Source organism: Lutjanus erythropterus, chromosome 2 (assembly GCF_056507025.1).
Source record: "Lutjanus erythropterus isolate fLutEry1 chromosome 2, fLutEry1.hap2, whole genome shotgun sequence".
Classification (NCBI taxonomy): Eukaryota; Metazoa; Chordata; class Actinopteri; order Lutjaniformes; family Lutjanidae; genus Lutjanus; species Lutjanus erythropterus.
Genome location: NC_139318.1, coordinates 22,212,395 through 22,238,695, shown reverse-complemented (window position 1 = coordinate 22,238,695; position 26,301 = coordinate 22,212,395). Strand labels below are relative to the sequence as shown.

General features: G+C 38.7%; 2 protein-coding genes across 4 annotated transcripts in view; both read right to left on the bottom strand.

The window, feature by feature from the left end:
* Positions 1-7,723: 7,723 nt before the first annotated feature.
* Positions 7,724-12,147, bottom strand: LOC146331544 (class E basic helix-loop-helix protein 40-like). The gene is made up of 5 exons (XM_084732735.1): positions 11,747-12,147; positions 11,545-11,608; positions 11,177-11,284; positions 10,239-10,362; positions 7,724-9,785 (listed from the first exon to the last, which is right to left on the bottom strand). Exons 1-5 carry the CDS (start codon positions 11,815-11,817, stop codon positions 8,872-8,874), a joined length of 1,281 nt encoding a protein of 426 aa, XP_084588861.1. The 5' UTR covers positions 11,818-12,147; the 3' UTR covers positions 7,724-8,871.
* Positions 12,148-17,341: 5,194 nt separating this feature from the next.
* The window catches only part of itpr1a (inositol 1,4,5-trisphosphate receptor, type 1a), a 110,648-nt gene continuing 101,688 nt past the window's right edge, over positions 17,342-26,301 (bottom strand). For all 3 annotated transcript variants that reach the window (XM_084732676.1, XM_084732684.1, XM_084732693.1), the window contains 4 exons: positions 26,131-26,296; positions 22,006-22,166; positions 19,809-19,970; positions 17,342-18,383 (listed from right to left, as the gene is read on the bottom strand). In XM_084732676.1, coding sequence (XP_084588802.1) covers positions 18,297-18,383; positions 19,809-19,970; positions 22,006-22,166; positions 26,131-26,296 — 576 coding nt within the window. In that variant the 3' untranslated portion in view covers positions 17,342-18,296. The remainder of the gene's footprint in view (positions 18,384-19,808; positions 19,971-22,005; positions 22,167-26,130; positions 26,297-26,301) is intronic.

Below are 26,301 nucleotides of genomic sequence, written 5' to 3'. Positions count from 1 at the left end.
TTGTCTCAACAGCTGCAAAAGTTTGCATCAATCTTTCGAATTATGACAACTAATATTGAAAGTAAGTTCAACCAGCAAGCTAGACTGAGTTAAGGGAACTGACATTTCCACTACAATCAAAGGGAATTTTGATTACAATTTATTTAATAATTGGTAGCATAAACACAATTTTTTATTTTTTATTTTTTTGTTGTTGATGTTACGTTAATTATTTGTAAATTTAAGTATTATGATCTGAAACCATAACTGTTAACACTTTAAGCTGACAGCTGCTCCAGTTAGACTTTCTTCAGTAATAATAATTAGTAGCATAGTTTTTCCACATTACTTAAAATGATTTCTTGAAGTGTTACAATTAATTAGAAACATAATTATGAAGTTTTAAAGTTAACGACTGTTTAAACATCAAGTTGCTTCAATTAGTCGTGTTTTGCTTTTTCCTGTTTTTGTTAATGTAAGAGCTTTTAAAAAATTAATTAAACAAAAAATTGTTAGATAATTAATTTAAACAAAAGATATTATAATCTTGGAAACAAAAAAACAAAAAAGAAACGACAACAGAGCAACCAGTCGAACACAAATTTAAATTTCAAATCCATGATCCAATGTATCAGTTTCAAGAAACTGCTTCCTTAGATCCTTTAAAAACACTCCATTAAATGTCCTTTCAAATAAAAACAATAAAAACAGACAAATTAGTGGCAAAATATAGGTTAATTTTGTATTAAATAATATAAACAATTTAGAGATTTATGTGTGTAAGTACTTAAGAATTTATAAGAAAAGTTATAGCTATTTCCACCGCTGAAAAAGTCTGTGTACATGGAGAGTTTACTAAATTATTATCAAACAAGTCATGAATAGCGATACAGACTTAAGTTGTGAAACATGAATGCAAAAGTGAGCAGTGAGCATAAAAGAACAAGAAGGGGACAGAAAAGACAACAGGGACAGAGACATAATGGATCTGATCGATCCTGTGACACACATTAGAATATATCAGAAAGTCTTGGATGCCACCTTGTGGGAAACTAAAGAATTGCGCAAAGCAGGATGTATGTTTGTTATATTTATAGGGTATAATAATCCATGTACATGATGTGCACATTTCAGAGTGACAGCGATTCTTGCTTATTATTAAAGATGCGGGACAGACATTTTTTCTTTAATCACAGTTTCTATATTGATAAGTGAGCAAATATAAAACTGAACATTGTTTTGTCTCCAACAAACGTGACTGAGCAGCTGCCACACGTGAGCAACCGATAGCTTCAGATAAATGGTCCACTTTCGTCTTTAATGGTGGTAGACTTCTCATCGACCTGCATGGCGTCCTGTTTCTCCTGGGTACGGTTGTCATGGCGACCACAAACATTCTGTGGGACGTGCATGGTTGTTATGGGAACAGTCTGCGGGAGCACGAAGGAAGCAGGACTGAGTCTGCAGACAGAGTGGTCGGGTCACCGTGGACGTGACAGCTTTAGGTGTGTATATTAATCTTCAGTCTGTTCATAAAATTAATTACTCAATAATATGATTTAATGACATTTATGACGCATTTTATGGGTCTAAACACCTCTTTTGCTCATGTCCCACAAATGTGGTCACAATGTTAAGACAAGTAAAATGAGTTAATTCAATTACATTATGACCCTTTTTCTCCCCAAATTAAACTGTGTCATATACTTAAATATTACTTTTATGGTTTTGTTAAATAAATATTTACTGATCACTTATATGATTTTCTTATCTAAATGAATTTGTCCCACACTTCTATGTCCTGCTTATTAGTATGAATTAAAACAGAGAAATAGTTGGCCTGGGCATTTTTAATCTGCTCGTCAAAAATAATCATCATTTGTTTATAATGTACTTGAAACTTTGTCTTCCTCCACCTGTTATTCATCAGCTTTTCTGTGTCTGAGGAATTGGGTAAACTAATGCTGATGGTAAAAAATAGATAAAAAGGTCAAAGGTCATCATCCATTAAATTTTGACACAAGCTAAATAGCAAGTGGAGGTTCTTAAGTGGGCCTGTCACACCCAATGTCATACTTTTATTAGTGAAATATTCTTTTCCTAGACTAGAGCTGCAATGTTTGTTTATAATCTGACGATTATTTTTCACAATTAAGCAATTAATGGTTTAGTATATAAAATGTCAGAAATGAATTGAAGTGAAAAAATGCTCATGTCCCCAGAACCCAAAATGACATCTTCAGATTGCTTCTTTTGTCCACCCAGCAGTCCAAAACCCAAAGACTTTTCATTTACTATCATAAATGATAAAGAAAAACAGCAAATCATTTCATTTTAAGAAGCTGGAACCAACAAGTGTTTGACATTTTTGCCTGAAAAATGACTGAATTCATTATCAAAATTGTGGGAAACTAATTTTCTTTTGATCGACTAATCGATTAATCAACTAATCATTGCAGCTCTATCCTTAACAAAACTACATGCCCTTTCTTTCTCTTGTGCTTTTGGCTCCTGTTCTGTTTTCTGTGCCAATGAAGAGGTTTTCAGGAGGACAGCATGCACCATCCTCGTTCAGCCTGGGGTTGAGACAAATGGAGAGATAAAGCAAAACTGTTCCTTTGATGGTAATATATACAAAATGAATAAAAATCTACTTTTGAATGACCCAGCCATGATATAAGGAAAATGTAAGAAACTCTATGATATCTGTCAGTATTTTAGAGCAACAACATTGATGTAACTGTAGAAACAACCCCCTGTGTGGGGAGAGTTTCTGCAGGACTACATGTCTGTGCAGGGTGTATGTTTTGTGGGAGCTTCCTAGAACAATCCTTTCTAGGTCAAATTTACTGACAGGTCCAGCTAGATTATTAAATGAATATAGTAGTAGGAGGTCATTAAAAACTCAGTCTAAGATGTGTCTCAAAGAAAATAAAAATCTAGTTATTATTCACCTAGTTATTATTAGGTGAGGTTCAAAGCAATTTCAGAGGCATTATACATACAGTGTATGTCTTAATATAGATTTTCTTAACACTCTTTAACATTCAGGTTAGGGCTCAGGTTGGGGTTAAATATAGAATCAGGTTTAGAGTTTGCATTGAAGTAAATGTCAGTGGAATGATACAGCGTGTTCCAGTTCCATATTGCTGTCTATGCAAATACCATAAAATATACATGATACCACATGCTAATATTTATAGTGCAATATTTTGGCACTTGTTATACGGGAAACTGATACAACCCCGCCGTGCCCTTTTGGAAATAAACATGTATCCACACAGAAGTCATTCAGCTGCACCTTCAGATCATGACCACCTATTTTAAATTTTACATATGTAGCAAATATAAAGCTGCCTTTTCCTTTTTTTCTGAACTGCTGGGTAGACCTGTTGCCCCACAGTTTTTTCCACAGTTTTTTCCTTTGTGCATTGCATTGGACAGTAATGTCCATTAAAACTGTGCTCAGAAATTAAGTGGTTTTAATGTTAAAGGCCCTCTGTGTAAGATTTGGCAGAATATGGCAGAAATAAAATGTAAAATTCATAAGTATGTTTTCATTAGAGTATAATTGCCTGAAAATAAGATTCATTGTGTTTTAATTTCCTTGGGCAAGAGAAGACAGAACTCTGGCATAATGTCCTCTATTTGCATCACACTTAATTTACAGATACAATGTTTAGTCCTTAGACCTTCAGCAGTTTCTTTTGTTTTGTTATGTTTTTTTACCTGATGAAGATCTAACAACTGAAATGTTCATTTTCCTTTGATGCACCTGTCTACAGGAAACTGAAGGCATGCATGAACCTTTAATTCTAGTTTTCATTATCTTAGAATGAGCCATGTGTTCTTTGTTTTGCACTGACAACATGCACCTCACACACACACACCACTGATACTGATTACTACACCTCATCGCAGTATTTATTGTTTGAAACGTTCAATAAACTTATGTTTATTGAACTGTCTACATCTCCCTCATTTGTTGCGGCCTACGACCTGGCCGTAATAATCTACAGATGGGGCGGGTCCTCTTCCACGGAGTCCACCATATTGCATGTTTCTACAGTAGCCCAGAATGGATAAATCAAACAATGGCTCTAGATACGACCTTTTATGTTTTTCCCAAGTACCACGGCCACCATAGGTTCTCTTACACCCCTTGAAGGGGAGGGGGAGGTGAGTTGGTTGCAATCTGAAACCTCACCTCAGGATTTAAATGCCACTAAATCCTATACACTGGTCCTTTTCTTGGTTATTTTTACTGTTCAATTTCCTCATTTATCTACAGTCTCTGCCCTTCGTTGTTCAGGCAAGGAGAACCTAAGAATACAGGATGTTTAGGTGTGACTCCTTGCTATCCTGGAGGTCTTTATCTTGCAACCAGACATTTAGGCTGGAACAATCATATATCTCTGCTCTTGATGGCAAACAGAGTGCACAGGGAAATATAAATGTTAGTAGTGTTAGGAAGATGGAAAGGTTTTCTCAGGAACAATGTTGTTCATTCATGTTTAGGTAGCTGTTATGTTTTTTAAGGCCAGCTGTATTTTGCATGTTTTTGAGTGCTTGTCCCTATGTTGAATGTCATTGGTTGACGTCACTGAGTGCTGCTTCCTGGCTCTCATTTCGTTACAGAATTTTCTTTTATACTCCACAACCATCTGGTGACTCATAGAAATCCAGGTTGAGAGCCACTGTTTTATGTGACTGTAGCTTCAGTCAAATCATTCAGGTTTTGTTTATAGAACATTTCAAATCAATCACATAGTGGCTTTAAATATGCAGCATGAAGGTAAATATGAGTCCTTTCACTTTCTCTTAATAAGAGTAATGGGTGTTACACATACTCTACTGTGTTTCCCCCATCCTGGTCCATTCATTCTGTTGTTTTTTTTTATGGTCATCATTCACTTCCATTGTTTTGGGAGATTCTGGAATCAAAAGGTAAATCTGACCTTCAATTGGCATGAGGTTGAATAGATAATGACAGCATTTTCTTTTTGTTGTGAACTATCCCTTTAATGTTACCAACAGAGTGTAAGTATTTTTAATCCCCAGCAGGTGGCAATAAAGGCTCAATGATCTTACTGCATGTTTGTGCCAAAGCCTTTCTAGGAGAGAGAATTAAATAGGAAAGACCTGGCAGTCCTTAGCCAGATGTTGGCACATCTTCAGCAAAACTTGGTTTGGCAACCTTATTATAAACACAAGACAAAATATACAAATAATATATTACAAGCCCCATCAGTCAAACTGTAGTTTGTAAGTATTCAAGAGCATCCATAAAACACTTGAACTTGTAATTCAGAATAAATCACATCTATAATATTTTATGGCTGTTGATATTGTGCATCAGAAAACATTATGTGTGTTTATGAGTGTAACAGTATGAATGTGTTATAATTAACTATGAAAGCCCCCATAATGCACTATGAATGTGGTTTTCATCAAAAGTGTTGCCACATTAAAACAAAACAAAACAAAGACAAAAGAAGTAAATAAATCCAGATGTTCACCAAAACTACATTGGTAAAATTAATTCGCTGAGCATTATGTTTATTTTTGGTGGCATTTTTGCACCTAATTGGACAGATGGAAAGAAATAGAAACAGACAGGAAACAATGAGGGTGGGAGAGCTGTGGATGACATGCAACAAAAGGTCAAACCAGAGATGGGTGGTTTTATGGTGTGTGTCTTAACCACAAGGCCTATTGAGTTGAGTGTTAAAAGCATTACTTAACTATGGAAAATTGTTCAACTGGATTAAATAATAGGTAAAATACACCTCTACAATCAGCTTGCAAATGGAATCTCATGACAGTAATAAAACATGTAACTCCTGCTTAAACAAATGAATGGAAATGAACTTAAAGATAATTCGTTTAGGAGGAACTAATGACATTTAGGGTGCAGGTCATGGACTTCAGACTTCACTTTGTACAAACAAACCAGATCTAGAATGAAACAACACTCCTACAGCTCTGAGACAATAGTGGAAGCAATAATAATCTGTGGCCGAGGAGTTTGTGAAGTTGAGCACTGACAGCTGGGCCTGTGTAGAAATGCACACATGCTGATATCTTCAGTATGAGATACACCTTGATGATTGAAAGAGAGTGCAGCCACATAGCTGATAAATGTGATTGCACAATACAATATGGGTTGTAGTGATGTTTTCATGTGCTCCTCCAGTCTATTTATAATAATACTGGGGCCATAAAGATGTGGCAATTCTTTGTTAATAACATTTCATATCGAATCCACTGTGAAAATTACATGGGAATTTAGTGGAATCAACTAATCTTTTCTTATTAACATAGAGATTTTATGTATTCAAGTTAAATAAACTTAAAAATTCTAGTATTTAGAACACTTCAGAACATCTAAACATTAGTTTATTAGTTCTTTTAACTTGAAGTCTTTTAACTTGAATTTTTGTGTTTTTCTCCTTTCTTTTTTAGTTTGAAGAAAACATATAAACACTGGAGCAGCTCCATTTGTTAGCTCTTTGTGTGAAGTGAACTGACTTTTCCAACTCAGAAAATGTGAAAGGAATCTAATTTGTTTGTAATGTTCAACAGTGTGACTTAATCAGTGTGACTGAAGTTACTGGTTCATCTTAATACCTTTCAGCTATTGAACATGTTTTCTCAAGTGCAACTAAATTAATATCAAGTGTATTTGAGTGTGTTTTTTGTTTTGAATCATTACAGATTATCTTAACTAATATTTTCAAACTCAGTTGACTTCATGTTTTTAAAGCCCTTGTAAAGGAGTTTTTCTTTGAAACATATAAATTTAGAACATAGTTGCTAAAAACATGTTAAAACATTGAAAACTATGTAATGCTGAATCGTAGAGTTAGACGGTTAACCTGTTGTTCACGACTTACGAGTTCAAGATTTTTCGAGCAGACCTGAAACACGGCTCAGTGACGTGTCAGAGCCATGAACTGACACATGAACGACACCACCTCCTCCTGCTCTCACCCTCCCTAATGGTAAGTTACAAATGTACTTTCAGTGACTCTCTCAGTCCCAGTCAGCCCAGCAGTTCGTCTCAGCTCGCTTCAGTTCCAACAACCCGACACAGAAGACGAAAAAATACCATCCCGTCATCATCCTCTGGCTCTGGTGGCTCAAACGTGTCTGGACATGTCCAATAAAGCTCCTAGAAAGAGCGTCCAAGTTTCGGGTCATTTTCAGTTCATAGTGGTGTTTGACAGTGGAGCAGACATGTCCCCAGTGTATCAGAGCAGAGAAAACATGATTTTCATGATTTTGAGACCTAGTTTATATACTTAGATATTATTTTAATCATTCAAATTCATTCATATTTCTGTGGTGTGGCAAATTCAGAACACATACTGTTGCATTACAGTGCCTTTAAGGCTGCCTGGACACTAACTTTTTTAATTTAAAACATTTTTTTTTTTTACAGTGTACAGCCAATACAAAACATGTCTCCCTGTCAAGGCTGATGATAAGATGCAGATGGATCCTGATTATTGCCTCAGGAGATTAACTGAAACTGTTTACACTCGTGTGTTCACTTGTTGTTGCATTAACGGGCACAGACGGTTAACCAGCAGGAGAGCCTGGCTACGGATCCGCCATTACATAAGTGTTCCCTGTGACATGAGTGTTGTGACGCTGAGCTAAAACTGAACGGATTGAATTGCATCGCTATGGATGTTTTCACACACTCTCCTTCTCTTTCACATACATACAGTCCAAGCGATTTTCCACGGGAAAAAAATACTTTATTAATACACTTATATAATGTATATCAACATTTATAGACAAAATATGTACATCAAACATCTTTCATGTAGGTCCCAAAATATAAAATCTCAAGTACCTCTTTCTATAGAAAACTAGTCTTCTGGTAAAACTTTTACATTCACTTCTCTCCTCCTCACTCCTTTGACTCCAGTATTCATACATAGTACAGAGAATAAACATCTGAGCTTTTCACAAGTAAAAGGCAACAGCAAGAACAAACACCAGGTTTGACTTGAGCAGAAACAGATGTCGAGTATGCAGACCAGGTCCAGCACAGTGCTACAGTATGTACACAGTTTCTGAGTACACGACGTACAAGTGTCCGCACTCTGCCCGCCTGGACGGACAGAGTGCAAGAACGGGTATCAAAAATAGAAATGTACAAGAAGTCTATGAACAATAATTACAGAAAATCCATCTAAGCTGTCTGTTTGTGAATGAAAAACAAGACTTCTCATTCAGTGTGGTCATGTGGTGGCCCATTCCTTCATCCATACATCAGGTGTACCCTTAACTCTTGTCTGTACACGCTTGAGGAAACCCTTATATTTAATGTGTCTGGTCAAAAGGGTGTTTTCAGTGATAATAAAGGTGACCTACAGGACATAGGCAACAAACTCGGGGTGAAACATTACTGCTAACATTTGAGGCAACACTTTCTAAAGTACAAAGATGGCAAAGTGTCTCTATTGCAACAGCTACAAAATGAGATGCATCAGTGTGATCGGCATTTATACTTTAACAGCAGCATCTTAAACTTTCTTTACATTCAACCAAGTGTGTGTGTGTGTGTGTGTGTGTGTGTGTGTGTGTGTGTGTGTGTGCAGGGCAGGTCCGGTTTATATGATACATTTGCATTGAGTAACACCACTGAGCATTAAACATTCAACCAGAGCTTTGCATCCTCCGAGTGTGGGTGGATGCTGCCCTCCCCTCCATCTCTTCTTGATCATTTCTGCAAGTTCTCTCGCTCGACCTCCAGGCGGAGGAACAGAGGACGGGAATGAGGATGGATTATGGAAAGGATCAGTCATGTTCTCATTCCGACTACTGTCTCTGTGTTCTAGAGCAGGATTGTCTCCACAGCCCTGTTCTCTCAGTCTCTCAGTCTTTGGTTTCCAGGTTGAGGGGTGGTACCTGCTTTAGTGCCTGAAGGAGGGCAGGGGAGTCCATGGGGGTCTGAGACATGGCTGGGGCCGGAGAGCCTCCCCTAGGAGACAACACTAGCTGAGGTGGAGGTGGTCTTTCGCTGGGCATGGTGGGTGAAGAGCCTCCCATGCCGGGGTAGAGCATGGGCACAGCTCCAGGGTACCAGCATTTCTCCAGCATGGGCAGGTAGGCTGCAGCAGAAGGTGGAATGAGGTAGAAAGGCATGCAGAGTGGGTGTGGTGGAGGTGGATGGTTGGGGGATACGCTCATGTAACTACCATAACCACTTGAGGGCGATGATGATTCTCCACCTGAGAGCAGCTCATCCTCAGACGACTCCGTCCGGGGTCGTTTGTGGCGTGGCTCGTCGTCCTCCTGCTTGATGCCGGAGTTCTGCCTCTCGCCCAGCGCTCGCTTCAGCTGGCTCTCCTGACCGTAGTAATCTGGACGCCCCTGTGGTGCCGCAGATTCAGGTTTCTCCAGCTCCCCCCCATAGCCGCTGTCTGTATCCGTATCACTGCCACTCTGCTCGCTGCTCGGAGGAGCGTACGCCCGCTGGATGACAGGCACACAGTTCCTCCCATAGCCCTCGCTGGGTTTAGGGGGTAAGCTGGCCGGCATCTCTTTGTGAGGCTGGTGCTGGTGATAGGCGGGGATCTCCTCGGGTCGAGGGCTCAGAGGGGTGCGGGGTCGGGCTGGACCTTGCAGCACCTCTGCAGCTAACTTGTGCAGGTGATTGATCACATGGGATGGCGCAAAGTCTCCATCAGCCTCCTGATTGGCTAGATACTGAAGAATCTCCTTGGCACACATGTGGAAGCCGGAGCGGAACATCTCCTCAGACTTCTCCTGACTCACAGGAGGCTGCTCTGTAAAAACAACAAGACACTCTCAGTCAGAAATAGAGCTTCTTTATGATTTTTAGCATTAATATTGGGGTTCTTTACAATTTTTAACATTGGCTTTGAGGTTCTTGACATTTTAGAATGTTGATGTTTTCTTTTTCTTTACAATTTTTAGCAATGATATTAAGGTTCTTTGCATTTTTTAACATTGGCATCAGGATTCTTGACATTTTGGAGTGCTGATATTGGGGTGCTTTACAATGTGCTAAATATTGGCCTAGCACAGCTATATCAGTCTATATGAAAAATATTGGCTTTTATTCTGTTTCCCAATAGCGATAGCTATATTTGAAGTCACTTATTTGCCTGCATAATTCTCTCATCGTGTATTCAGCTTGGTCATTTGCATCCTGTCTAACAAAACCATCCTGCTTCACATGCATGTTTGTGCGTGTGTGTCAGCGATCTGCAGCTCACCAATTTGCATGCCATTCTGCAGAGCGAGGATCTTCTGCTGCTGTTGCTCCAGAAGAGAGGTGAGGGCCTTCACGTGCTTGAGCGTCAGCTCTAAAACCACGGCCTTCTCCAGATGGCCCAGAGTCTGTAGGAAACACACACAGTCAGCACATCCTCGCCTCTTATATAACACATAGAGACTAAGCTGCACTACCCATGTACACATGATCATGGCTGTCCAGCCATCACAACACCATACCAGCAACCATGAAGGCAAAATAATCAACAAGGAATATTTGAAATGGCCATATTATGCTCATTTTCAAACTTTTCATACTTCTATTTAGGGTTTCTACTAGAAAGGTTTACATGTTCAAAAACACTCTATTTTTTATCATAACTAACTCAATTTTTAGCCCCAGTCTCTTTAAGGCCCGTTCCAAACCAGCTGTGCATGATGCAAATGTATCACATAGTGATGTCACTAATTAACAGAACAAAGGCTTCATTACAAATGAGGCATTTCAGGAGTAGTGATCTCTGTAGGAATGAGTAACTCCCTTTGTCGTGGACTTTGGTCTTTGTGACTTTGCAGACCTTTTACATCCACAAAACATACATAACATATAACATACAACATAACACATTAAAGGGGAGGAGAATATCCCCAAAGCAGTATACTTTAATCTGCTACAGGATAATACTGAATAAATAATTTGTCTGGATTATTGATTATATAATAATTACATTTTATTTTGCATTTGACTTAAATCCTTTACTTTAAAACCCTCAGTCTGAAGAACGACACACGACTGAACGCACCGAGCTGTCATTCATTGAATGGCTGCTGACGCACTCAGCAGCAGACGATGTCATACCACTGGACAGCCAGTAGGTGGTGCGCAGTGAATCCCGTTATTACCCCTCCAAGACTAAAGACGACTCCGGCTTGAACTTACCGTGAGTTTCAGGTGCTCCGGTAATAAATCTTTCAACTGAGCGATGCACTCGTTTATCCGGTCACGCCTTTTCTTCTCAATAAGTCTGTGAGGCAGCTTGTAGGTTTCCTGCAGGAATAATAATAATAAAAATAAAAAAATGTGAAAAAAACTGTTGGTGATGTGAGCGCGCAAAGCTCAGTCTGTATGTAATCAGAGGCAGTCGCAGCGATAGGGAGGACTCCTGGAGTTGTTATGTCATAGCAGAATTAGGTCAACCATTTATGGGACTACAGGAGCGCTGCCAGTCTAATGCCTTCCGTGTAGCTCACACACCCTTTAATGTAAAGCTCCACATAGTTACAACAAGCCACAAAATAATAACGAACCTTGCTCTCCTCTCCTCTCTTCATTCCTCGCCTGGGTTTATAAACATACATCGGGAAGTCCATCCTAAAGAAATTAAAAAAAAAAGAAAGGAAACAGGTAGGTATGAGTAGAGTATAAGATACAGAAAAAAAAGTGTCTATCTAATGTGTTTTAAGAAAAGGCAACACTGTGGTGAAAGCTGTTATTCAAAGTATAACTTACCCCTGCACGTCTGACAGCTCAGCCTGGTGTTTGGACAGAGGAGGTGGTTGCGCGCTTGGAATTCGCTCCATTCTTTTTACTCCAGTTACGCACTCAAAGTCGTTTCCAATGCAGTCACAAATAATTACGCATTTATTTACGCGTAGTGAAAAAAAAATGCACTAAAACGCTTTCAAAGAGCTGTCAAAAATCGTATTGAATTCTGCTTATTTAATTCTAGTCCTGCGGATGTTTTGGTGTTCTGGTTTTAAGTGTAGTCCCTGCGATATCCACGCTGGTCCCGCCGCTGAAGGAAGGCAACCCTGTTGGTGGCGCGTTGGGAAAGTGGGGGAGGACAGAGCGACGAGTTAAATAAACCCTCTGACTCTCCGCTCAGCCTGACCTACCTCTGTCACATGAGGCTCACGTGTTAAACGGCGCTGTATCCTCGGCGGAGGGACCGCCCACTTTGTGCCGAGCAGCGGCCTCAGTGGGCGGACGGCTGTTCGCGTCAGAGCGAGGGGCGGAGCCTGTTGGATCCCGTGTACCACCATGCTGAAGTGTATGGAAACAAGGCTGCAGCTCGCCACGGCCCGGGAAACGTGCTGGCAGAGAACCAGTGCAGGAGTTCAACAGGCCTGCTGGGGCACAGCAACAGAGGGTACTGTACACCTACTGCCAATAACAATGAACAATTAACACAATGAAAATACTGAGTACACAATATTTTATCTAACTGACGACAGCGTAATAAAATACAACCAAGCAAGAAGTAGAGCACATTACAATCAATTTTAAGTAACAAAACTATATAAAAGAAGAAAATTAGACATGTATACAGATAGATAGATAGATAGATAGATAGATAGATAGATAGATAGATAGATAGATAGATAGATAGATATGTGCAGAATTATTATTGTGGTTTTTGTTGTTTTTTTAAAGAGTGTTTTATCATGCATTAAGGTTTTAAACATTTTATGAGCCCAGTAGTCAATTCACACTGTTTTCTGGCATTAACTCTTAATACACTTTATATTTTAATGCTCTATCGCAGATATTTTGCTGTTACTGTAACTTCGGAAAAATCTTTGGCACAAAAAATTCCTTTGGGATTAATAAAGTTCCATCATATCTTATCTTATCTTATCTTAATTGTTTTATGTTCAGCATTCCTTTAATTATGTTGGAACAATAACAGCTAGTATTTCTTCCGATTTAGATAGTATTCACACAGACCATGATATTAATAGTAGTAGTAGTAATACTACTACAACTACTAATACTACTACTACTACTACTACTAATAATAATAATAATAATAATAATAATAATGATAATAATAATAATAATAATGACTATAAATAATACTGTAAACAGTATAATATTCTAGTGTAGATATTGCAACGCAAGGCAATTAAACAGTGTAGGTACAGTAGTGAAAATGTGTAAGTGCAAGAATAATGTAAAAATATAAAATACAAACTTAAAAAAACAAAATAAACAAGTATATTATTTTATTATTATTATTATTATTACTATTATTATTAGTAGTAGTAGTAATAGTTGTTGTAGTAGTAGTATGTAATCAGCAGCAATAATAGTAATAATACCACACAATAGTCAGCAGAGTACCATTACATGGATCTCCATGGGTCTGCAGGAAGCAGGTGAGTGCTGCAGTATATGGGCACAGAGCGGTCACGGCGGGGGAACCACGTGTACCTGTGCATGGATGAGATGAGTGTGTGTGCGGAGTCCGTGTTTGTTGTCATGAGGCGGTGCCGGCTGTCACGTTGATCTCCTCATGGCCCCGGGAGTCTGCTGAGCGCGCAGGGCACATCCAGCTCATCCAGCACATCCAGCACACGGCAGCTGCACCTGTCTGCTGCAGGCTACAAACACACATCACACCAGTCTGCACCCTCCTCTAATGCAGGTTTCCATTACATTATTTTCTTGCAGTAAATGAAAACAGGTTTGTTGATATTTGCATTCAAATGATTACAATCCTTGCAAGAAAATATCTCTAATGACCCTATTATAACCCTAAAACCTTTAAATGCATCGAGTAGCTCATATTTATTATGTTTCTCTACAATAATCAAATACATACATATATAAAATACAACAGGGTTACATCACCAAGGACATTACAACTCAAAAGAGCTATTACAGGTCTATTACAGCTTTATGACCTATAATCAAATATAATTACCCTAATACCAACAACAGTATGTAGATGTCACATGTAAACAAGCATGGTTTCATTTCACAATAATCAGTGTGCAAGGCCATGCTTTTTTCATCAATCGTATTAAAATCTGCAATAAGTTCCTGATAGTTTAAGTCAAAGTGAATTAATGACCTCCTTGTGAAGCAAGAATGTGGGTTTGTGAAGCTGTGAGCAATTATATCTCTCACAGTAGAATTATGATGTGACTAGAGAGAAGCTGTAACGTTTTCTCTTCCCTGCAGCTTTCTTTCTGTTGTATTTTTCATTTTACCACATGTCTCGATCAGGATGTTTAATCGGAAATCACATTTAGCAAAATAACTGCTGAAGTTCCTTTTGAGACAGTTTATTGATTTCAAAGACTTCTTTTCAAGACAGGAATGCAAAATCACAAGGCCACACAAACTCACCAATGAGGCTGCAACTTTCCCGACACATTTTGAAGATTTCTGAGAGGCACAGCTTGACAGCATTTGAGATATGTGTTTTTAAGACAGACGCTATTATCACCCAGGTGTCAGCAGCCCACAGTGATATTTGCACCAAGGGGGAAATAGCCAGTGTGGTTGTGGAAGAGTCAAACCATCCCCTCCTACACTTAACCAAGTAGTTTTGTTTCCTAAACCAAATTTGTGACTGAAAACTGAAAAATAAATAAATAAATGAATTTAAATAATAAAAAAAAAAATTAAATAATAAATAAACAAAAACTAAAAATTCCAAGTCAAAACTGACGAATAGTTTTACACAGGGCTCAAGCCCCAGTCTCATGGGACAGAATGCTGTGTTTAACCCATTCATTCACCACAACTTCCTCTCTACACAGACTTTGTCGCTCTTTATGACTAAATTGTGTGGCCCGTGTAAATAGCTAAATATCTGCTATGCGATTATTCTCACCCGGGTGCAAAAAGAAACAACAACATAAACATTGCATTTTTAATTATAATATCTAGCAGATTTTTTTTAGATGTCCTATAAACAGTGTAGAAGACTGTGGACATCAGTAAAATGGGGCAAATATTCAACCTTTTTGGAGAACTTCTGACACGGGTCATACTCTGTCACGTTTCATGTTTAGTATCTTAATATATGCACGGACAAAGTATGTACTTTTCTGGTACTTCTGGTTTTGCAATTGTGTATTTGTTGAGTTTTTATCTTGTTTTAAATGGCTCTATGAGCAAGTGTATAAAAAGCTGTTAATTTGAAGAGAAGAAAATTCACATTTAAGTTTTCTTTAGATATTTTTGACAATTTACACAAACTTCACTGACTTAAATATTGTATTTTGATGTTTTTCCATCTAACATGTCTGACCAAAATAAGTAAACAAAGTACCAGTTGTTACAAGACAACCCTGAATAAACATGTTATTCATGTGTCAGAAAAGTAGCCTCTGTCTCAGTAACAAGCACGGGTCTTCATTCTTATTGATCGTATTACCACGCCAACTAGTTCAACGAAACGTCTTTTAGAAAATTCCTCGAGTGTAGTGAATTAAATAGCAACAGAATGACCGTAACACAGGTCTCAGTTATTCAGCTCTAATTAAATAACACTGATGATGGAAAGCCCCCTGAAAATGTAATACAATTTAACACTGAATTAGATTTTTTGAAATTCTGACATTTGTGCCCTTATAAAACTCTTGGAGAATATTGTTGAAAACACCTTTTACCCTTTATTGTTTTCAGCATTAAGCCAAAAAAAATGATATAAGTTGGTAAAGTTTATTACGGAACACAAGCTTTAAGCTTTAGGCAACATATTTGGGTGTAATTTTTTTTTTTTTCATAAAATGTATTTATAATATGTTGTCAGTCTTCAGAAAATCAAAATAAAAGGCAGTTTTACCATTTCAGAAGTCTGTATATTGTTATCTTGTGTTGTGATAAAATCGCACAAAGTTAAATTAAAACTAATATGTGCAACCCCTGCATGTGCAACACATTTCCTCATGCAACATAGTTATAAGATAAGTGCACTTCCTTATTTGCAGAGGACCACAGATAAGATTTCAGAGTTCATCTGCTGGCAAATTCACAAATTGACTTCTCTGTGAGGCTATTCATTCATCTGTCTGCAGTGCTTTAGAGGAATGGCACCACTTGAGTCAATTACATAGATAAAACAATACAATTTGAGAAAAAATGTCAACATCCTCATTATCTTTAGCCTCACATACGTTCTGGTCTCGACTTCCAGACTGATGCAGATAATGTTTAACACTCACCAACAGATTATTTTACACACTTGTTTATTTAAATAGACTCCAAGAATGGAATGTACAATTCAGACACAAACCATCAATTCATATAAAAGTTCGGTTTGGTCAAGCAGCACTCCAAATGACATCAATTAGTCCTTCTGTTTTTTCTCTCACATACACTCAAACACTCATACAGTCATTCTCTTGTGGATCTTTTACAAAGTGACCAACCAAAACATAACAATCATTTGTGTGTGCTACAGAAAATATCAGTGCTTTAGGACTACATGAATGACAGGAAGATTAAATAATTCAGTGCAGAGAAGAATAATAAATCTAATTGAATGTTTCTCCCAACATCCTATAAGTCTGGTTCTACGATGTGACTCCACTTCTGTTATTGAGCACAACATGGAGCTGGCTTCAGAGTGAAGCAGTCACATGATTTGCTATTTCTCCCCGAACGTTTTTTTTGTGGTTCATTATTCAAAATAATAGTTATTCTGCTCTTGCACAATATATTATGAAATAAATACGTTGTACGTGCTGCACGTCTGTTTACTTCCTCTCAACACTACAGTATCTTCACCAACAAACTTTTTCATCTAAGTTAGTTACTTCGCTTTTCACCGTTAGCACCAACAATCACCAACTCTGGTTTGGTTGAAATAAACCTTTAATTAACCACATTAACACGTGAAAATATGTTCTTGGGGAGTTTTATTTTGTTTTTGTAGAGTTCAAATGAAGAAGATGTTGCTAGCTAGCTAGCTAACACTTCTATTAGTAATCTAAGACACTGAGGTGATTTTTAAAGCGAAGATAACCTTGAAAAGTGGAGTATCTTACTTAAAAATAAAAAATCACTGTTAGTTTGGTAGTTATTGTTAATAGTATTTACTGTTCGATTTGTATATAGTGTTTTTGTGCATTTTGATAATCTCAAGATAACTGTTCAATGTTAGCTAGCTAACATAGCCCTCTTCATTCAAACACAACAGAAACAAAATATAGCTGACCAAGAACATCTTGGCTCATGTTTCCCCTGCTCAACTACACAAAACAAACAGAAAATACTATGAATAATATGTACCAAGCTACCAAGGTGTGAAAAGTGAAGTAACTAATTTAAGGATGAAAAATCATGAGGTTTGTAGGAAGTACAGGAAGTAAAGAGACATGCAGCTTCTAAAGTGGATATATGTCACACTACATCGTACAAGCAGAGAATAGAAAAGATTCAGACAGTTCAAATATCCCCTCAGAAGGTTTTGTCTTTTTTTTTTTTTTTATCAAAAGTGTCCTAGAATGAGTAGAACCTTCATTTGAGATGGCAAACATTTATGAAGGTGATAACAAATGCTTGTCCTCGAGATAGAAAACAAAACAAAACACTGTATAGGTTTTATAACAGCATTAAGAAACACTGTAAAAGTGTTGTGACCTTCTCAGGATTGTTTACAGGTGTTGATTTTCTCCACATTTTAAATAAAAGATAGTATAATTTTAAATATAAAAAGCAGATATGGGTTCCCAAAAAATAGTTCATTCTCATGTAGACATTGCATATCATTAGGCCTTCCTATTGCTGTCAGACAAAAACAAAAATATTAAATAATGTGTCGTAGAATTCAAACAAACCTTCAAATCCACATGTGACCTGAGTTTGCTGGTGCAACACTGAGGATTAAAACCTCAATACAAGGCCACTTGAGAGGAAAAGTCCCTCAGAAACAATGGCTGAACTTTGGCATGCTGTTAACGTGGTACAATGCAGAAGGCATTCGGGGTTGTAAAGCTGAAGTCAGTGTTTTCATCTCCTAAACCCACAGGACTGGCTTCTCAGGTCCCGAGGCACTTGGTGCACACACTCCTCCACCCACACGGACACATCCACACTACAGAACCATGAGTAACATACTCTGATAACTTCCACTTCACACAGACACCCAGAAGCACACATGTTGTAGAAACACTTATTATAGGAGCATCTGGTGAAGTATACAGTCAGACATTGACCTACATACATACTGGAGACAGACACATTTTGGCATTCTCCCATCTAGCATGTGGTACACAGTAAGGAGTGCTCAGGCACAAGTGAAACTGGCCCCCGTGTGCCCTCAGGCAGGCTGCTGGGGATTGATGTTCATGTGAGGGGGATGACCAAGAAGACCAATGCGTTGCTTCTGCTTCCTCTGCTCCGTCATCTGCACGGAGACAAAAAAAGAGCGGTTTCCATCAGCTCTCGCCTCACTAATTTGGCATGGCAAGTAGTCTTTGGGAGGAATGATATCTGCACGTGCTAGAGCACACAAGCTAGTAACAAAAATAAATAAATAAAACACAAAAAATGAGTTCTACTGTAAAAATGAAAAGTTGTGGTTTTCGGTGGGGGTATGTTATTCTTGACTCCAGGAAGTTACTGCACCAGGTCAAGAAATAGTCTAGCACATAACCCTATGTAAAACCACAACTTCTTTTTCATGCTTCATTTTTGGACCAGAGCCACACTTTGCTTTCCCCCCGTGTTTCCAGTCTTTATGATAAGCTACGCTAACTTTGCCGCTTTGCCATTGGCTGGCTATAGATTGTCTCATCTAACTCTTGGGCCCTGGCTGGATAATCTATAACGCGTGGTCTAAAGTGCATGGTCAAAGTACACTTAGGGTGTGCTGAAATTGCCCAGCTGTAACGATGCAAGTACTGCAGTTAATCCATCATGAAAATTAACGTTATGATTAACAGCAGTTTGGTTGCAGGAGGGTGTAATATCTCCCCATTAAGAGACATTGTGTGCATTTATGTATGAGGCACAGCAGCACAGATGTTTGAAATGACTGAGAGACACCTCTCTAATCAAACAGCAACATTGTTAAAGTAAACACTCATACATCAATACAACACATAACAATTTATGGAATATGAGAGGCAGTTTTCAGTCATGCTTAATGTTTCTATGAATGCAGTTATGTCACTGTGGCAAATATCATGGAACATTTATGCAGTAAATCTAAAAACTGTGGTTATAAACTTGGCAAGACAATAAAGAGGAAGGAAATAATTTTTAAACAGCTGATGAACTGTATGAACTTCAACTGGGTAAAACCTTTTGGATGTGTAGAGGGAAAATTAAATATAAAAATTAATTAACATTAGATCCTGACGGATCCTGTTGGTTTTAAACAATCAATTTGCCCCAAGCATAAGACAGGGCCTTGAGCAAGAAAGAACAAAAGTGTATCTCCCAAAGTTCTGAAAGTGTGCAACTATTCCCATAAGATTCAGTGGCAATAGTGTGTTCCTTAATAATGATATTTTACACATATACCTTACATATTTAAGTACTTTAAGTTTGAGGAAGAGAAAGGACAAGAAAAATACACAAATTTTAGTATTAAAGGTTGTCTGAGTCACGGGTAAACACCAACTGGAAACAACCAAACCCCAGCAGCTCCGCCCCTGTTATGTTCATTAAACTGTAGTGGTCATGATTCATTACTAGGCTGCAGTTTGTCAATAACTTCCCAATGGCTGCTCTTTAAAAACGGCCTCACAATATCCTTTTAAAATTGAGGTGAAAAGACAAAGGAATCAAAGTGAGGGAGTGCATGATTTAGTGTCACATGATATACCTGCTCTTTGAGCTCTGTCAGCTGTCCAGACAGGTTGGCCACCAGCCTCATCGTTGACTCCAGCTTCTCCTGCAGGTTCCTGATTTCATTCTGCTCACCCTCCGAATCGCTGCTCACCAGTGACATGGCGCGCATCCGTGGGAACCAGTCCAGGTTGTGCTCCTGTGGTCGACCAATGCATATCAGCCACTGACCTTTTTTTGATTCAGAAGTGTTGATGCACATTTGCTACACGCTCGTTCCTAAGAACAGGGACAAAACTATATTTTGAGGGGGGTTTAATTTTTGTTCTTCTGCATCTTTTGCAGCTGAGAGCTTGATTTTATCAACTCTATTAGACACAAAAAGTCATAGATTAATATATCAAAAATGTGGGAACTGTTTAACGGTTTTTGTTGCATTAAATACATGATTATTTAAATAGCTATATAATCAAACTTTTGATATATTTTTAATCATGAAATAAATACCATTATAGTATTACCTTACAATTTCTGCATAAATCCGTAAGATGGAATATCTCATAGAGTTGACAAAATGTTACTTTTTTCTCACATAGCACATTTTTACACCTATGATATCAGTAAGTATTTTTAGTTTAAGATTTCGAAGGCTTTTGACACATTTTTTAATTGTTTGAAATTGTGAAAATGTTGTCCAGGGCAAGGGTGTCATCTGGCACAAGGCAAGTTTAGATATTAAAAAAATGAAAGCAGACCAAAACATTTTACTAATTACATATTGTTGCTATCTCCATACTTTGACATTTCTTTTTTTGGGGGGGCTTTTTGCCTTTATTCAGATGGGACAGCTGAAGATATGACAGGAAAGGCGGAGAGAGATAGATGACACACAGCAGATGTGCTACAGGTGGGAATTGAACTGGCAGCCGCTGCAAAGGACCGATAACCTCAACACATGGTGCGCACGCCCTACCAACTGAGCTATAGGGGCGCCCTGACATTTCTTTTTTTTTTTTTTTTTTTTTTTTACATAAATCAATCCTATTGGTCACCCTTGATACCATCTGTGGATTTTACAAAAATTTACCATTGAAAAGTATTAAAAAGAGCTACTAACTCTTAGTAGCTCTAGCTACTAACTGACTAAGCAGCATTCACTTCATACATAGATACATACATACATACATATATATATATATATGTACACATGTATAAATGCTTTAAGAAAAAAAATCACCAAAAATTGGAGTGTTAGTAGCAGAAATACTTTTCAAAGCTTTTTGGTGGGGCATGATTTGCCCCAATTCCCAAGAGTAGGTGCACAGTAGAAGTTAATACAGCTGGTGTTGCATCAAAAGCAGTGTCGCTAATTTTAACAGGAAGTTGCTACTGTTAAGCAATCAAGTGCTTATAAGTGAACTCCCAATGACACTGGTCTACAGCGTGTTTTCAAAGGAACAGGCTTGCATGGTGCTACTGCTGCAGGAGTAACAATGGGGAGTGAATGAGCTCAGACTGAGCCAAAATGGAAATCCCGGTGACCTGACTGATCATTCCTTATCAAGCGCTGATCAGTTTGAGGGTTAAACCGCAACTCTTGTACTGTCTTGTTCCAGTGACTTCCTGTTTGTATGCCCATGTCTGTTAGTATCATTAAATGTGCATGACCGGCATGTCTGTCACTTGAGATTAGAAAAGAGGAACACATTACTGTACTAAGGTGTGTACGTGTGTGTGTGTGTGTGTGTGTGTGTGTGTGTGTGTGGCTGGCCAGTACATGTTTACATGTCTGAGTCAGATACAAAATCTAATGAACTCTTCTTGATCACAGATACTGTACTGTACCAAAAACGTAAAAAAAAGGGAAACGCTCATCAGAATTGCCGCAGCAAGCTATAATCTACGAAAGCAGCCGACGCACACACCAATTCCACAGAACGGTTTTGAAATGATGAAGGACAAATATAAATCATCAAGCAGTGAAGTGACTCAGTGGAGCAGACAAACATTTCTCTGCAGAAAAACATGTCTTTGATCCTATATATTCCCAGCAGAAGACAACAATCCTGCTGTTCCTGATTTCTTGCAGCATGTGGATCACTTTTACCCCCAAGGCAGTGTTGGTCTAATACTAAATGTAACCCATTTACAAGAAAATAACAAAAAGTAGGGCTGCGCTATCATCTGAGGAGGTGGATGTGTGTTATAAGGGTGTGTCTGTGGATTTTATGTACCTTGATCATCTCAGCCACGTAGCTCTCAGGCCCTGTGTATTCAGTGGAATCCTTAACTTTTACCAGCACAATGAAGAACAGGTAGTGCCACATGTTGTGCTCCTCTTTGATGTGCTCCTCAAAAGTCACCGTCTTGTTGTCAAACTTGTCTCGCTCCAGGCCTGTAGAGGGGCAATAACACACACCATTTAGTATGTTTATGGAAAAAAAAAACACAGCTAGGTTCTGTTCTACCAGTTTCTGTGGAAAGGTGATGAAGAAATAGTAAATAACGTTTCCGAGAAGTATCACTGACGTAAAACAGTCACACAGTTTGACAGGTGTCTCCATAATCAAGGTGCACAGTCCTGTAAACCAGTCATCAGACTTTACTTTGGCACCTGGTATGACTAAAGCTATGACTAAAGCTAATATATCCTATAATAATTTGGTGAATATATGCATATCAAAAAAGTAACATTGAAAATTGTGCAACATCCGTGAAAAAGACAGTAAATGGCTCCGTTAGGACAAAGATCAATCTTTCTCCATTGGAAGACTCACTATTATCACTATTATTATTACTGTCTCTCTCTATTTCTTCCGTTTTGTTCTTTTCATATTGCTGTATGGCTGTTTAGTTTAAAAGCCAATAAAAATATGTTTTGGAAACAGATGAGCTGATATGACAAAAGGCAGATTACAGAGGTTTCGATGCAACTGTAAACCAGGGCTCACACAAAAACAAGTACATCTGCACTAAATTGTTAAAGCTGTAGAAAATTAAGCATCACCCATGGCAGTCAGAGGAACGGAGCTAGCGTTACTTCCATGGAAGAGATGAAACAGCACATTTTTTTGTTTTTCAGTGCCTCGTAGCCAAGAAACGAACACCAGGGATGTATTTGCTGTGGGGGATTTTCTAGGTGGATTTGACAAGAAAAATATCTGCTAAATCTGGTCTGTCTCTTTGAGTTCTACACTACAATGAAATTCCATTGAAAAATACAGTATGCTTTGCTTTACAACTTTTAGCAGTCCTGTAAAACAGACTCAAATCAATTTGATTCACACATACTCTGTCGGTCTACATCAGTCACCTTGTCATGTGGCCTGGAGAAACTCCAGCGTCTTGCAAAATATCAGTGTGAATTCCAGTCTTTCTTATCGCATTTCTGCCTTAAGGAAAATATTTCTCTTGTTTACAGCATTAATTCAACTAAATTGACTTTGCCTCACAAGAAGAAATATTCAGATTCTTGAATTAAGCCTTCCCTTAAAGTGCTTAACAGACACATCTTTTGATCATATATAAAGGGTAGAGGGAGCTTCTGGCTGTACAGTGATGTTACTGATAGTTTATAGGGGTAAAACCTCGGGGGTAGATTTAATCAAGCAGTGGCCTGTGCCTATATTTAGACTCATGCTATAGAACACCAAAAGAATAAAAATTGAGCCATGGTGTTGGGAGTAAGTCTCATTAATGTTAGATGAAGGATGATATGTTCAGTAGGATTTAATTGTATCTAATGATAAGCTTGTGGACTCTAAACACTTCACCCGTAGGGAAACCTACAGTGGTCATAAAAATGCAGTGCCACTGTTTTGTTTGTCTCTTTTGGGCTCCTGTAAAAACATGGCAGCCTCGCTGGAGGAGGAACGGTCCCCTCTGTAGATATAAATAGCTCATTCTATGGCACAGATTTTCAAAGTCCGGCCCCCCGGTCAGTGGTGGCCCACAACCTACCAAGCTTGACATAAAAAGGGATGCATTGTTTTCGAATCATCCACACTCCATTTCAATAATTTCACTTTCAATGGCCAACATTTAAGACACTAGTCCGCAACTGTGTCAAACTGCGCCCCCTTAGCAAGAGTCTGTCAGGTTAGGAATGACTTGTAGAAAGCTACTGGTTGCATAGCAACTAGTGGCAACTCACGAGTATTGCAGGAATCGCCTTCTGTCTTTAACGCTAGTGCTTTTAGCTAATGTTAGCAATTTCAATGGATAGCTCAGCAGGTTAATCTGGAAGTGAGATGGAGAAGCCACCACTGAAAAAACACTATGGTGGAGGACAAAAGGAGGTTTCAGGAAAAATGGATCACCTCGTATTTGGTCAGCCCTTAAAGGACAGATAAAGTGATTTTATTTCTGCCGTATTCCGCCAATAAATTAACCTAAATTTTACACCCTGGACCTTTAACAGTCAACAAGTTCTAACTTCCCTTTTCTTCACAGGATCGAGAGGGATGCTGTGAGCTTTTTGCCACAGGCAGTAATCAACCAACCTGCACATGAAGTTTGAGACTTAAATCGATCATTGGCTACAGACCCAATGATCTAAAAACTAATATAAGATTGAGAGAAAGATCGATGGCTTATAAAACCAAGCTGGAGGATGGAGAGCCACTTAAGCCTGTGTGGAGGTCGCCTCCTAATCTCTGCATCTCCTGTTCCCTTGCGGTCCTTGTGGAAACCATAGAGACGGCAGCTCCCCTTGTGGCCTGACCTTCTTTAACATGAGTGAGTCAGAGCTGATGGCTAGCTGGCTCGCTGTGTGACATAATACTGTTCTCGTTCCATATGCTTACCACTTGTCCTGCCTGACCCAACGTATGCAGGCACACACATGCTCCCATATGGCATGTACTCACACACACATACAGTGTACCGTGCAGTGGCACACACACACACACAGCTGCCTGGACTTATTTAGGCATTCACACATGTGCTGTACATATAAGGGAATGCAGATGAAGCTACACAGAGGGGTACAGAATAAGGGTAATCAGTGAAGTTGCACAAAACATATGGTCTGAAAATTAGTGTGTGAGCGAGTGGGAGAAGATGTGTGTGCGTGTGAGACAGACATGAATTATGGAGGCGAGCAGAGCAGTGGCAGGAAGCTCTCATGACTCAGCCTTCTTTGGAACGACAGCGAAGTGAAAAAGGGGGGAGGAAGAGAAGGGGGGGGGGGGGGGGGGGGTGACTGCAACAAACTGCATACACCTTTTGAGACGTACTTACCAGAAAACGAAAACACACCAAGAAATCAGACATTCTGAGAGGGGAATTTGGGAATTGACCAAGTGGCATGAGATGGATAGTGGAAGAGTATTAATGACGCACAGTGTTTGACACACAGAGTACCGTGCTAACAGGCTGGCAGGACGCCCTGGTGATTAGAGAAGTAATCCTGTCACTGGAAGGTTAAAGGTTTGATTCCCATGATAACATCCATCAGGAAAAAATTCAAGCACAAGCTGCTGAATTCCTGGCAGAGATGGCTGTGCCACATTAAGACGGAAGATAAAAGTTAAACAATAGACTGTATGATAAATTGTGCCATTGTGAGGCTCACAGTGTGTTGGCCAAAAATGGGCAAAGAGGTGGAGCATGTGTGGTTGATTGAGGCAGCTACCTGTGACAACACCCACCTGTCACTGAAAGTGGGCACGGCCTTCATTATGCAGAATTTAAGCCGTAATATAATAAGCTGTCATACAGCTGTCATGAATGGGGCAGTTAGCTACAGCACATTGCATATAACCAGTTAATATATATGTGCCTGCCATAACGTGCAAAATCATTAAATCACTTTTATCATCAATTATTCTACATAGTGATTTTTTTTATTTACTGCTTAGCACACATAGTGTCAGAAAGTAGACACTAATAGACACCAATATTCAGTGCTCTTTTCCTCAAGCTCACGTAGTTGTCTTTCAGGTTGCTTATTTTGTCTGAACTACAGTTAAAAAACAAAAAGCTTTCAATGCTCACACTAAAGGAGCTCAAACCAATTTACGTTTGCCATTTCTCTTTTCTTGAAACTAATTTGTACAATTGATATGCTTATGATGGATATGATGAACTGAACTTTGGACCCTAAGAAGATTAACTGGTGTCATGGCCATTAGCTAATGGAGATCCTTTTTTTTAAACAAACAAATAAATAAATAGACTAATTTATTAAACAGCTAATAGTTGATAACAACATTATGACTTCAAATTGGGTGAATGGTGCCTCTGTCATTCCCACTATGCACCCTGTGGACCTGTTCTTGCACTGTGTAACTTTTTGTTGCTTTATCCACTAGTTGATTTTTCTCTTTTCTATTAACAGGTCAGCTGAGGAGTCTCACCGCAGATGAAGCAGGTAGTCTTCAGGACTTCTTCTTTCTTCTGTTTTTCACTCCTCAGGTCAGCAAAAGTGTCGATGATAACACCAAAGATGAGGTTGAGGACAATGATGATGACCATGAAGAAGAACAACAAGTCGTATATCACTCTGGCTGCAAACAGAGGTTCCTGGG